Source organism: Barbus barbus (assembly GCF_936440315.1).
Source record: "Barbus barbus genome assembly, chromosome: 40".
NCBI lineage: Eukaryota > Metazoa > Chordata > Actinopteri > Cypriniformes > Cyprinidae > Barbus > Barbus barbus.
Genome location: NC_136718.1, coordinates 3530918 through 3546056, shown reverse-complemented (window position 1 = coordinate 3546056; position 15139 = coordinate 3530918). Strand labels below are relative to the sequence as shown.

The window sequence follows — 15139 nt, the reverse complement described above, 5'->3', positions numbered from 1 at the left end:
GGCTTGGTTTTCCATGAAGTTCAACAGCTCCTGTAGTCTTGAGCACCTCAGCGATATTTTAATGGACAGGTTGAGCAGTGTTTTGCCTTGCGTGTCTCTGACAGGCTTCCAGGTGTTTGTTCCTCCTCCGCCCCACGCGGGAGCCGCCCTGCTGTCCGCTCTCAACATCCTGGAGGGATTTAACATCACAAACCAGGTGTCCAGGAGCAGCATTTACCACTGGATCGCTGAGGTACTGCAGGGCTGTAACCAGCACAACTCGCATTTCTATTGATTCATGGCTTTAAATAAAGTGCACTAGTGATTTATGTCTAATAATCAGATTTTTTTCTTCTTGCTCTTTGTATCATGTATTTTGTGCTTTCTACACAGTCTCCTGCCTTTAGTAGATGCCTTTAACTTTGTTCAATAGATTAAGTCAATTTTATATGGCTTATCACAATATGCTTTACCCTGGGTTAACATCTTTAAATCCTGGATTAGAAAGGGTTAGTTCACCCCAAAATAAAAATTCAGTCATTAATTACTCACCCTCATGTCTTTCTTAACCTGTAAGACCTTCGTTCATCTTCAGAACACAAATTAAGATATTTTGGATGAAATCCGAGAGCTTTCTGACCCTCCATAGACAGCAACACAACTGAAATGTTCCCAGAAACATAGCAAAGACATCGGTAAAACGGTCCATGTGACATCAGTGGCTCAACTTCAATTTTACGAAGTTATGAGAATACTTTTTGTGTGCAAAGAAAACAAAATGAATGACTTTATTCAACAGTTCTTCTCCCTGAGTTACCGTCTTCCTCCATGAAAATTGTCATTAATTACTCGCCCTCATGTCGTTCCAAACCCGTAAGACCTTCGTTTGTCATCAGAACACAAGTTAAGGGAATTCATGAGCAATATCTGCTTCATTTAGTCATATATTATATTACATTACAATACATTTACATTTAGTCATTTAGCAGACGCTTTTATCCAAATGAGGACAATATTATATTATATTTAAATTTCTGTGTGAGATTTAAAAAAAATATATTTTTAATAGAATGTCATGGTAAAACAGCACTGTAAAAAATATATATATTCTCAGGTAACCTAAAATGTGCATTACACCAAGGGTCAAATCAAATATAAATAGCATGTTAAAGGTGTCACACTGTTGTTGCATGTGCGCTGTACAGGTCTGGTGTAAGGAATGGTTTTGCTCAGGTGGCCGAAATGTCCACCCGATAGAGAGAAGTTTTGCTTTATTAGAGGAAACATTGGTGTCACTGTGTGGTGTCTTTTTTACAAACGTAATCCTGCATAAAATCCATTCTGAATGTAAAAATATGCAGTTCACTCCACTTTACTGCAATCCTGCAGATTTAAAGTCATTTTCATTCCGCTAAAAGGTCACGCAGTGAAGCATCAATGAATCAATCCCACACAATTCACAGGTCAGAGTTCACCGAACTTGAACTTTAAATTTCACATGAGCTTGCGTTTCCTGTCTCCTGCATTTGCATGCGTATGAATGGCAATCAGTGGAAAGAGAAAAGGATAGTGTGACCAGTCCTTTAGCCAGTTCATATAGATTAATGGGAGAGGTCACCTAAAAATTAAAATTCAAAAGTGCACGAGTGTTATACTATTATAGTTTTTATTAGTATTTTTTATTTAGTTTTTATATTTTTCATTTTCATTTTAGTTGATTGAGTCATTTTGTTAGGTTTTTTTAATATGTCCATATGGTTTTAATTAATTTCAGTTAGAATTATTTTAGTACATCAAGTTAAATGAAATGAAAATGAGATGTTGCATTGGTAACTAGCTAAAATAAATGTTACTAAAAGTTTTTCAGTTAATATTTGTAATATTTTTTAACCCTGGTGCACAACAGCGCTTGTGCTCATGCACTATTGTTTAAATATTCCTGCCTGTGTAATTTCCTCCACATGTAGTCTCTGAAGATTGCGTTGTCTCAAGCCAGTGGACTGGGAGACTCCATGTTCGATTCATCGGTTTCTGAGTTGGTGACGCAGATGCTCAGGTGATTATTGAATCAAAACAAATAGACAACATGTTTGTTTCAACAGCAGTGGTTCAACATAGTGTCTTTCTATACCTTTTCCATAACACTGGCTGGCTCTGGCAGTAAAGGCCAGGCTGCTGCGCTCCGGCAGAAGATCAATGATTCACAGGCGTCAGCGGCCGAGCACTACACGCCGTCATACGAGCTGCAGGAGGGCGCTGTGGCCAGCCAGCTCATGATCATGGGCACCGATGACTTGATCGTGTCTGTTATGAGGTGCGTGACTTTACCAGGTGATGGAGTGTTTGTATATGTGACCCTGAACCACAAAACCAGTCATTAGGGTACATTTATCAAAATTGAGATTTATATATCATCTGGAGGCTACATAAACAAGCTTGTTATGATAGGACAATATTTGGCTGAGATACAACTATTTGAAAATCTGTAATCTGAGGGTGCAAAAAAATCTGAATATTGAGAAAATCTCCTTTAAAGTTGTTCAAATGAAGTTCTTAGCAATGCATATTACTAATCAGAAATGAAGTTTTGATATATTTACGGAAGGAAATCAGAAAATATCTTCATGAAACATGATCTTTATTTAATATCTTAATTATTTTTGGCATAAAATAAAAATTTATAATTTTGACCCATACAATGTATTTTTGGCTATTTCTACAAATATACCCCAGCGACTTAAGACTGGTTTTGTGCTCCAGGGTCACATACAAGTAAACCCAATACCAGGGGTGTCCAGTCCTGCTCCTCTGTAGTTTGCATAATGAATGAATGAAATAATTAATGTTTCTTCTGTTCCTAGCTCTCTTAACCGGCCGTTTGGGAGCCGCATTGTGACTCCCTCTGGGATTCTCCTGAACAGTCAGATGCTGGACTTCTCTTGGCCCAACAAAACTCACAGCGTTGCAGCTTACAATCAGGTACGTCTAGATGCCTACGCATGGCAAAAACAGGCACACACTCATAAAAACTATTTTTAACTTTTTATTTTATTAAATAGTCATCCAATCCCTCTCTCTTTTGCCATTTGGGTTAAAAGATGCTCCAAGTAATTTTGATAGCTTTTGCCAAAAGCCTTTCACTCTCTCCAAAACCCCTTTTTCCCAAAGGCGTGTCAGCAAACCCCAATGTGCAAATTGATGCAACAGTTATTTCAACAAGAAACTACCATTATGAAATGCCACAGAGAATTCTGGGAGTGTAATTGTACTGTTTGTCCATGTAAATTATAGGATGACTTTGTGAAATGTCCCATTAGATCTGTTATAGCAGGGGGTGTCCAAACCTGTTCCTGGAAGGCCACTGCCCAGCAGACTTTAGCTCCAACCTGGTTGGCATTCACAGTTTTTCAACAGTCGTTTACAGGCTACATGGCACAGTAAATAAAAAAATTACAATTATATAAATTAAAAGTAAAAGTAAATTAATCATTTGGTGGAATGCACTTATTGTGTACATGCATGTTTTTTACATTGTACTTGCAGTTGAAGTCAAAAGTTTATATACACCTTGCAGGATCTGCAAAATGTCAATTATTTTACTAAAATAAGAGGGATAATACAAAATGCATGCTATTGTTCATTTAGTACTGACCTGAATAAGATATTTCACATGATGTTTACATATAGTCCACAAGAGAAAATATATAGTTGAATTGTTCAAAAGTTTACATCCCCTTGTTTCTTCATACTGTGTTGTTACCTGAACGATCCACAGCTGTGATTTGTTGTTTAGTGATAGTTGTTCATAGTAGTCGTATCTCAATTTATTCAGCATCAACCTCACAAACAGACAATTTTATAAGACATCATTACAAAAACTGATCAAATAAAAACATCACAGACATTCAGGTCAGTACTAAATAAACAATAACATGCATTTTGTATGATCCCTCTTATTTTGGTCAAATAATTGACATTTTGCAGATTCTGCAAGGTGTATGTAAACTTTTGACTTTAACTGTATATATTAAGAAATACCTGCATGTGATTACATCTGTAATTAATTTCTGTAATAACATTTATAATTACACTGTTGACCCATCCCTTACACTTTAAACCCACCCATACCACCAAACCTGTCCCTAACCTCACCCGTATCCCACCTCAACAGCAGCAGAAGTGTGTTGCAATACAATATAAACACAACAAGTACATTGTACCTATTTTCTGATGCAAGTACATAGTAGTTAAGGCCACCTAATATAAAGTAGGACCCAAAAAAGAGCACAAATTGCTGGTCACTGCAGTGCACATTGGGCGTATACAACACTGATACTCGTCACTAAAATATAATTTATTTGTTGAAATCCTGAAGCCGTAAAAGTAATTAAAAAAAAAAATGCACATAGCAGTCATATCAGATAACATTTTTAGCCAGGTAAAATCTACATAGTTTATACAGTGTAAAACATTAGATTCATTAAATACGCTAATTCCTCCCAAAAGCTTTTATTCAGCATAGTGTAGTTCTTTCATTGACATCCATTAAAAAAAAAAAACGGCCTCTTGTCTCCTTCCCTGTGTACCGCTAGCCGTTATGCTTTTTTGGATACAGGTTGCAGGTTTGCTTTCCAGTGGCTTTGCTGGACACTTCTAGGCAAGCGTGTCGCACTAAACTCTGCAGGACGCTGACACTCCTGTGTTATAGTGACATAGTGTTATATATGATAGGGCCCTTTGTGTGCAAGGACCTTAAGTGATATGCGTCAGGATTTTAACATGTTTTGTGTACTCCTCAGCGTAACAGCATTGAGCCGGGCAAGAGGCCGGCCTCGTTCCTGACGCCAATCGCGGTGAGGCCGTCCATCGGTCTGTGTGGCACATACGTGGCGCTGGGCTCCTCTAACGGCGAGCGGGCGCTGAGCGGCATCACGCAGGTCAGCGCTCATTACTGGGCTGTGTGGATGTACACCAGCACATTTCATTCTGCTACTAGCATCGCTGTATATTAACCCATATTCTGATGTGTTTTTGCAGGTTTTGATCAATGTTTTGTCATTACGTAATAACATGAGTGACAGCGTGTCCTACGGCAGACTGCATCCTCTCATCCAAAACAACACCCTGCTGGTGGACTGTAAGTTCTGCATTGTTTACTCTTGCTTCCTCTGGGGTCCATTTAAAAGTTTTCTCTAATATAGTGTATACTCTAATTTTTTTTTTTAAATGATGCCCAAATGTATTGAATCTATGTATCTGAAAGAAGTCTCTTCTGCTCACCAAGGCTGTTTATTTGGTCATAAATACAGTAATATTGTGAAATACTATTACAGTTTAAAGTAACTGTTTTCTATGTGAATATATATTAAAATGTAATTTATTTCTGTGATCAAAGCTGAATTTTCAGCATCATTACTCCAGTCTTCAGTGTCACATGATCCTTCAGAAATCATAATAATATACTGATTTGCTGCTCAACAAACATTTCTGATTATTACTGTTGAAACCTGGTGTGCTGTGATGCAAACTAATGCAAAAAAAACATGTATTTGCAATAGATCTTTTGTCTTTACTGACATTCTTTACTGTTTTTACTGTTTTAATCGATTTTGACTGCAGACTAGGGCTGGGACAATACATCGATGAATCACGAAACGATTCCGCATCGATTCTGAGATTTTCCGAATGCATGGAGATTCCTCGGGAATGGAGTCTGAGCTTAGTTTTGAACAGCAGATGGCGCTGCATGCTTTAGAAACAGCTGTACTCTGGTTGTTCCCAAATCCTTGCACACACTTGAACCTAAAATAATCATTCATAAAATTAGAAAAGGTTGAAATGAATTACAAAGGTGTTCACAGTGGGCTGTGTTTATATTAATCTCGCGTCATAAAAGCATTCTGAGCCGAAGTGAAATTACAGACTCAGCCGAATGCACAGCACAGCAACACCTCTTCTTCATCAGCATTTGAGTGTGCGGATAAAAACTAGATTACAGCGCCATCTGCTGTTAAAATCTAGGCTCAGAATTGATTCCTGAGGACTCGTAATGCATTCTGAAAATCTCAGAATCGATGTATCGTCCCAGCCCTACTGCAGACGTGTGATTTTGACTGCAGATGTGTGATTAATTACAGACGTGTGATTTTGACTGCAGACGATGTGTGATTTTGACTGCAGATGTGTGATTTTGACTGCAGATGTGTGATTTTGACTGCAGACGATGTGTGATTTTGACTGCAGACGATGTGTGATTTTGACTGCAGATGTGTGATTTTGACTGCAGACGATGTGTGATTTTGACTGCAGATGTGTGATTTTGACTGCAGACGATGTGTGATTTTGACTGCAGATGTGTGATTTTGACTGCAGATGTGTGATTTTGACTGCAGATGTGTGATTTTTTTTTTTTTTTAATTGCAGACGTGTGATTTTGACTGCAGACGATGTGTGATTTTGACTGCAAGATGTGTGACTTTGATTGTAGACGTGGGATTTTGACTGCAGACGATGTGTGATTTTGACTGCAGACGATGTGTAATTTTGACTGCAGACGATGTGTGATTTTGACTGCAGACGATGTGTGATTTTGACTGCAGACGTGTGACTTTGATTGTAGACGTGGGATTTTGACTGCAGACGATGTGTGATTTTGACTGCAGACGTGTGACTGACTGCAGACGATGTGTAATTTTGACTGCAGATGTGTGACTTTGTAGATGTGTGATTTTGACTGCAGATGTGTGATTTTGACTGCAGACGATGTGTGATTTTGACTGCAGACGATGTGTGATTTTGACTGCAGACGATGTGTGATTTTGACTGCAGACGATGTGTGATTTTGACTGCAGACGATGTGTGATTTTGACTGCAGACGATGTGATTTTGACTGCAGACGATGTGTGATTTTGACTGCAGACGATGTGTGATTTTTTTTTTTTTTTTTGACTGCAGACGATGTGTGATTTTTGACTGCAAACGATGTGTGATTTTGACTGCAGATGTGTGACTGACTGTAGATGTGTGATTTTGAGTGCAGATGTGATTTTTATTAATTGCAGACGTGTGATTAATCGCAGACGTGTGATTTTGACTGCAGATGTGTGATTTTTGCAGACGTGTGATTTCGACTAGATGTGTGATTTTGACTGCAGACGCGTGCTTTTTGACTGCAGATATGTGATTTTTGACTGCAGATATGTGATTTTTGACTGCAGATGTGCTCTTTGACTGCAGATGTGTGATTTTGACTGTAGATGTGTGCTCTTTGACTGCAGATGTGTGATTTTGACTGTAGATCTGATTTTTGACTGCAGATGTGTGATTTTGACTGTAGATCTGTGACTTTGTAGATGTGTGATTTTGAGTGCAGATGTGTGATTTCTTTTTTTTTCTTTTTTTATTGCAGACGTGTGATTAATCGCAGACGTATGATTTTGACTGTAGATCTGATTTTTGACTGCAGATATGTGATTTTTGACTGTAAATGCTGTAGATGTGATTTTGACTGCCGATGTGTGCTCTTTGACTGCAGATGTGTGATTTTGACTGTAAATCTGATTTTTGACTGCAGATGTGCTCTTTGACTGCAGATGTGTGATTTTGACTGTAAATCTGATTTTTGACTGCAGATGTGCTCTTTGACTGCAGATGTGTGATTTTGACTGTAAATCTGATTTTTGACTGCAGATGTGCTCTTTGACTGCAGATGTGTGATTTTGACTGTAAATCTGATTTTTGACTGCAGATGTGTGATTTTGACTGTAAATCTGATTTTTGACTGCAGATGTGTGATTTTGACTGCAGATGTGTGATTTTGACTGTAAATCTGATTTTTGACTGCAGATGTGTGATTTTTGACTGTAAATGCTGTAGATCTGATTTTTGACCGCAGATGTGCTCTTTGACTGCAGATGTGCTCTTTGACTGCAGATGTGTGATTTTGACTGTAAATCTGATTTTTGACTGCAGATGTGTGATTTTGACTGCAGATGTGTGATTTTGACTGCAGATGTGTGATTTTGACTGTAAATCTGATTTTTGACTGCAGATGTGTGATTTTGACTGCAGATGTGTGATTTTGACTGCAGATGTGCTCTTTGACTGCAGATGTGTGATTTTGACTGTAAATCTGATTTTTGACTGCAGATGTGTGATTTTGACTGCAGATGTGTGATTTTGACTGTAAATCTGATTTTTGACTGCAGATGTGTGATTTTGACTGTAAATCTGATTTTTGACTGCAGATGTGCGATTTTGACTGCAGATGTGTGATTTTGACTGCAGATGTGCTCTTTGACTGCAGATGTGTGATTTTGACAGCAGGTGTGATTTTGACTGTAAATCTGATTTTTGACTGCAGATGTGTGATTTTTGACTGTAAATGCTGTAGATCTGATTTTTGACCGCAGATGTGCTCTTTGACTGCAGATGTGTGATTTTGACTAGATCTGATTTTTGACTGCAGATGTACTCTTTGACTGCAGATGTGTGATTTTGACTGCAGATGTGTGATTTTGACTGCAGATGTGTGATTTTGACTGTAAATCTGATTTTTGACTGCAGATGTGTGATTTTGACTGCAGATGTGCTCTTTGACTGCAGATGTGTGATTTTGACTGCAGATGTGTGATTGACTGTAAATCTGATTTTTAACTGCAGATGTGTGATTTTGACTGCAGATGTGCTCTTTGACTGCAGATGTGTGATTTTGACTGCAGATGTGTGATTTTGACTGCAGATGTGCTCTTTGACTGCAGATGTGTGATTTTGACAGCAGATGTGTGATTTTGACTGTAAATGCTGTAGATCTGATTTTTGACCGCAGATGTGCTCTTTGACTGCAGATGTGTGATTTTGACTGCAGATGTGTGATTTTGACTGCAGATGTGCTCTTTGACTGCAGATGTGTGATTTTGACAGCAGATGTGTGATTTTGACTGTAAATGCTGTAGATCTGATTTTTGACCGCAGATGTGCTCTTTGACTGCAGATGTGTGATTTTGACTGCAGATGTGCTCTTTGACTGCAGATGTGTGATTTTGACTAGATCTGATTTTTGACTGCAGATGTGCTCTTTGACTGCAGATGTGTGATTTTGACTAGATCTGATTTTTGACTGCAGATGTGCTCTTTGACTGCAGATGTGTGATTTTGACTGCAGATGTGTGATTTTGACTGCAGATGTGTGATTTTGACTGTAAATCTGATTTTTGACTGCAGATGTGTGATTTTGACTGCAGATATGCTCTTTGACTGCAGATGTGTGATTTTGACTGCAGATGTGTGATTTTGACTGTAAATCTGATTTTTAACTGCAGATGTGTGATTTTGACTGCAGATGTGCTCTTTGACTGCAGATGTGTGATTTTGACTGCAGATGTGTGATTTTGACTGTAAATCTGATTTTTGACTGCAGATGTGTGATTTTGACTGCAGATATGCTCTTTGACTGCAGATGTGTGATTTTGACTGCAGATGTGTGATTTTGACTGTAAATCTGATTTTTAACTGCAGATGTGTGATTTTGACTGCAGATGTGCTCTTTGACTGCAGATGTGTGATTTTGACTGCAGATGTGTGATTTTGACTGTAAATCTGATTTTTGACTGCAGATGTGTGATTTTTGACTAAATGCTGTAGATCTGATTTTTGACCGCAGATGTGCTCTTTGACTGCAGATGTGTGATTTTGACTGCAGATGTGCTCTTTGACTGCAGATGTGTGATTTTGACTAGATCTGATTTTTGACTGCAGATGTGTGATTTTGACTGCAGATGTGTGATTTTGACTGTAAATCTGATTTTTGACTGCAGATGTGTGATTTTGACTGCAGATGTGCTCTTTGACTGCAGATGTGTGATTTTGACTGTAGATCTGATTTGTGACTGCAGATGTTTGATTTTGACTGCAGATGTGTGATTTTGACTGTAGATCTGATTTTTGACCGCAGATGTGTGATTTTGACTGTAGATCTGATTTTTGACATGCAGATGTGCTCTTTGACTGCAGATGTGCTCTTTGACTGCAGATGTGTGATTTTGACTGCAGATGTGCTCTTTGACTGCAGATGTGCTCTTTGACTGCAGATGTGCTCTTTGACTGCAGATGTGATGTTTGACTGCAGATGTGTGATTTTGACTGTAGATCTGATTTTTGACTGCAGATGTGTGATTTTTGACTGTAAATCTGATTTTTGACTGCAGATGTGTGATTTTGACTGCAGATGTGCTCTTTGACTGCAGATGTGATTTTGACTGTAAATCTGATTTTTGACTGCAGATGTGTGATTTTTGACTAAATGCTGTAGATCTGATTTTTGACTGCAGATGTGCTCTTTGACTGCAGATGTGTGATTTTGACTGCAGATGTGCTCTTTGACTGCAGATGTGTGATTTTGACTAGATCTGATTTTTGACTGCAGATGTGTGATTTTGACTGCAGATGTGTGATTTTGACTGCAGATGTGTGATTTTGACTAAATCTGATTTTTGACTGCAGATGTGTGATTTTGACTGCAGATGTGCTCTTTGACTGCAGATGTGTGATTTTGACTGTAGATCTGATTTTTGACTGCAGATGTGTGATTTTGACTGCAGATGTGCTCTTTGACTGCAGATGTGTGATTTTGACTGCAGATGTGTGATTGACTGTAAATCTGATTTTTAACTGCAGATGTGTGATTTTGACTGCAGATGTGCTCTTTGACTGCAGATGTGTGATTTTGACTGCAGATGTGTGATTTTGACTGCAGATGTGCTCTTTGACTGCAGATGTGTGATTTTGACAGCAGATGTGTGATTTTGACTGTAAATGCTGTAGATCTGATTTTTGACCGCAGATGTGCTCTTTGACTGCAGATGTGTGATTTTGACTGCAGATGTGCTCTTTGACTGCAGATGTGTGATTTTGACAGCAGATGTGTGATTTTGACTGTAAATGCTGTAGATCTGATTTTTGACCGCAGATGTGCTCTTTGACTGCAGATGTGTGATTTTGACTGCAGATGTGCTCTTTGACTGCAGATGTGTGATTTTGACTAGATCTGATTTTTGACTGCAGATGTGCTCTTTGACTGCAGATGTGTGATTTTGACTAGATCTGATTTTTGACTGCAGATGTGCTCTTTGACTGCAGATGTGTGATTTTGACTGCAGATGTGTGATTTTGACTGCAGATGTGTGATTTTGACTGTAAATCTGATTTTTGACTGCAGATGTGTGATTTTGACTGCAGATATGCTCTTTGACTGCAGATGTGTGATTTTGACTGCAGATGTGTGATTTTGACTGTAAATCTGATTTTTAACTGCAGATGTGTGATTTTGACTGCAGATGTGCTCTTTGACTGCAGATGTGTGATTTTGACTGCAGATGTGTGATTTTGACTGTAAATCTGATTTTTGACTGCAGATGTGTGATTTTGACTGCAGATATGCTCTTTGACTGCAGATGTGTGATTTTGACTGCAGATGTGTGATTTTGACTGTAAATCTGATTTTTAACTGCAGATGTGTGATTTTGACTGCAGATGTGCTCTTTGACTGCAGATGTGTGATTTTGACTGCAGATGTGTGATTTTGACTGTAAATCTGATTTTTGACTGCAGATGTGTGATTTTTGACTAAATGCTGTAGATCTGATTTTTGACCGCAGATGTGCTCTTTGACTGCAGATGTGTGATTTTGACTGCAGATGTGCTCTTTGACTGCAGATGTGTGATTTTGACTAGATCTGATTTTTGACTGCAGATGTGTGATTTTGACTGCAGATGTGTGATTTTGACTGTAAATCTGATTTTTGACTGCAGATGTGTGATTTTGACTGCAGATGTGCTCTTTGACTGCAGATGTGTGATTTTGACTGTAGATCTGATTTGTGACTGCAGATGTTTGATTTTGACTGCAGATGTGTGATTTTGACTGTAGATCTGATTTTTGACCGCAGATGTGTGATTTTGACTGTAGATCTGATTTTTGACATGCAGATGTGCTCTTTGACTGCAGATGTGCTCTTTGACTGCAGATGTGTGATTTTGACTGCAGATGTGCTCTTTGACTGCAGATGTGCTCTTTGACTGCAGATGTGCTCTTTGACTGCAGATGTGATGTTTGACTGCAGATGTGTGATTTTGACTGTAGATCTGATTTTTGACTGCAGATGTGTGATTTTTGACTGTAAATCTGATTTTTGACTGCAGATGTGTGATTTTGACTGCAGATGTGCTCTTTGACTGCAGATGTGATTTTGACTGTAAATCTGATTTTTGACTGCAGATGTGTGATTTTTGACTAAATGCTGTAGATCTGATTTTTGACTGCAGATGTGCTCTTTGACTGCAGATGTGTGATTTTGACTGCAGATGTGCTCTTTGACTGCAGATGTGTGATTTTGACTAGATCTGATTTTTGACTGCAGATGTGTGATTTTGACTGCAGATGTGTGATTTTGACTGCAGATGTGTGATTTTGACTAAATCTGATTTTTGACTGCAGATGTGTGATTTTGACTGCAGATGTGCTCTTTGACTGCAGATGTGTGATTTTGACTGTAGATCTGATTTTTGACTGCAGATGTGTGATTTTGACTGCAGATGTGCTCTTTGACTGCAGATGTGTGATTTTGACTGTAGATCTGATTTTTGACCGCAGATGTGTGATTTTGACTGCAGATGTGTGATTTTGACTGTAGATCTGATTTTTGACTGCAGATGTGTGATTTTGACTGCAGATGTGTGATTTTGACTGTAGATCTGATTTTTGACCGCAGATGTGTGATTTTGACTGCAGATCTGATTTTTGACTGCAGATGTGCTCTTTGACCGCAGATGTGTGATTTTGACTGCAGATCTGATTTTTGACTGCAGATGTGTGATTTTGACTGTAGATCTGATTTTTGACTGCAGATGTGTGATTTTGACTGTAGATCTGATTTTTGACTGCAGATGTGTGATTTTGACCGCAGATGTGCGATTTTGACTGTAGATCTGATTTTTGACTGCAGATGTGTGATTTTGACTGTAGATCTGATTTTTGACTGCAGATGTGTGATTTTGACCGCAGATGTGCTCTTTGACCGCAGATGTGCTCTTTGACCGCAGATGTGCTCTTTGACTGCAGATGTGATTTTTGACTGCAGATGTGTGATTTTTGACTGCAGATGTGCTCTTTGAGTGCAGATGTGTGATTTTGACTGTAGATCTGATTTTTGACCGCAGATGTGTGATTTTGACTGTAGATCTGATTTTTGACTGCAGATGTGCTCTTTGACTGCAGATGTGATTTTTGACTGCAGATGTGTGATTTTGGCTGTAAATCTGATTTTTCACTGCAGATGTGTGATTTTGACTGTAGATCTGATTTTTGGCTGTAGATCTGATTTTTGACTGCAGATGTGTGATTTTTGACCGCAGATCTGATTTTTGACTGTAGATGCGTGATTTTGAGGGTGGAGTTCCACTTTAATTCTCTTGTTCTCTGTCCAGCTAAATTTGCAGAGGTGGATGTGAAGTCTCTGATGCAGAAGGGTCATGATGTGCGTAAGGTGGACATCATCTCGCTAGTAGAAGGGACCCGGAGGACCAATGACCTGATCATCGGTGTGAAGGACCCTCGCAGCACTGATGCCTCAGCGCTGTCCATGCCCTAGATTCACACACACTCTGTGCTGCTGTACCGTTTGTGCACTAAATGGGGACGTTATGAGGTTAACGAGTTCTAAGGAGTTGATAACCTAAATGGATGGACAGTGTCCGGTAGATGGAAATGAGCCGCTCCCTGCTGCCCTGCCACAAAAACAGCAACATGCACACATACTATGATGACAAATTGTAAAAGACAGTTAGCTGTGTTGTTTTTGTTTGTTTGTTTTTTTTTTAATTTACCTCAAGATTTCAAGACACTGGTCTCACACCTGACTAGACAAGTTAAAGGAATAGTTCACCCAAAAATAAAAACGTTCTGAAAAGTTGCTCCCCCTCAGCTCATCTAAGATGTAGATTGAGTTACTCGCCGATGGATGCTCTGCAGTGAATGGGTGCCGTCAGAATTAGAGTCCAAACAGCTGATAAAAACGCCACAATAATCCACCATTTTTTTGAGATTGAAGATGATTTGTAATGCTAAATTTCTCCAAATCTGTTCTGAGGAAGAAACAAACATTTTCTACCTCTTGGATGATCTGAGGGAGAGTATGTTTTCAGGTTTATTTTTGGATGAACTGGTTAACACATACAGTATGTGTCAAAACATTTGGACATACCTACTCTTTATTACTGATATTTTCCACATTGTGGAATTATAGTAAAGAAATTAAAACATACCACAAATAAAGTATGCAGAATATGTAGTGACCAGAAAATTTCAAACAAATCAAAATATTTGTGCTTATTCAGTCTCCAGCCTTCCTCTAGAGTCCAGCTGAGCACACTTCATGTGGAGCATCTTGGGATGCTTCAGTAAAATAAACCGTATCCGAGGTGCTTCATGTGTGCTTTTCCTTCACTCATAACATCAGAACGAACTAATTCAGTCAAGTGTGTCCAAACTAGTATTTAGTCTTTTTATTTTCCTAATTAGCAGTTCCTTCAGGGTTGTGTAGGATTATGCCTTACGCGAATTAGAGGATTTTTTCCTCTTGCACGGTCTCTTGAAGCCTTCATGAAGAAGTATGTGAGTAAATGTTACTTGAAGTGAATGTTACATGAATAAATTCTCCAGTTTATGAACAAAGGATTGTACATATTCTATAATAATTAATGAGGGTTGGGTGGTAGCTATATGGTCTTATTTTATTAGCCTATCAAAACATTAAGGAAATGGTCTTAAATGAAAGAAGCTGAGAGAATGCCAGTTGTAAAATAATCATATAAAAACCATAATATGCCTTCAGATGCCATGAATATTTCCTTTTACAGTTTTATTTTGAATTGTAGATGTCAGTTTGTTGAATTATATAAGTGTAATGCATTTTCTCTTCGGTGTGGAAACAGTCAAATAAGTTTTAGTTTATGCACATATTTCTAAGAGACGATCAGTTGATTATTTAAGTGAATTGAGCTTCCTGTTTGTATTTTCTGCCACAATTGAATATTATTGCACGGTAACAGCATTACTGTTGTGTTTAATAGCTTTACAAGGATGGAGAATAAATATGTGTGGTGT

At 38.4% G+C, this 15139-nt stretch overlaps 1 protein-coding gene across 2 annotated transcripts in view; it reads left to right on the top strand.

Annotated features, from left to right (window-relative positions):
- ggt7 (gamma-glutamyltransferase 7) overlaps positions 1–15139 on the top strand; it is a 27634-nt gene extending 12495 nt beyond the window's left edge. For both annotated transcript variants that reach the window (XM_079401440.1, XM_079401441.1), the window contains exons 10-16: positions 105–232; positions 1947–2035; positions 2141–2293; positions 2841–2958; positions 4779–4916; positions 5017–5116; positions 13462–15139. In XM_079401440.1, coding sequence (XP_079257566.1) covers positions 105–232; positions 1947–2035; positions 2141–2293; positions 2841–2958; positions 4779–4916; positions 5017–5116; positions 13462–13625 — 890 coding nt within the window. In that variant the 3' untranslated portion in view covers positions 13626–15139. The remainder of the gene's footprint in view (positions 1–104; positions 233–1946; positions 2036–2140; positions 2294–2840; positions 2959–4778; positions 4917–5016; positions 5117–13461) is intronic.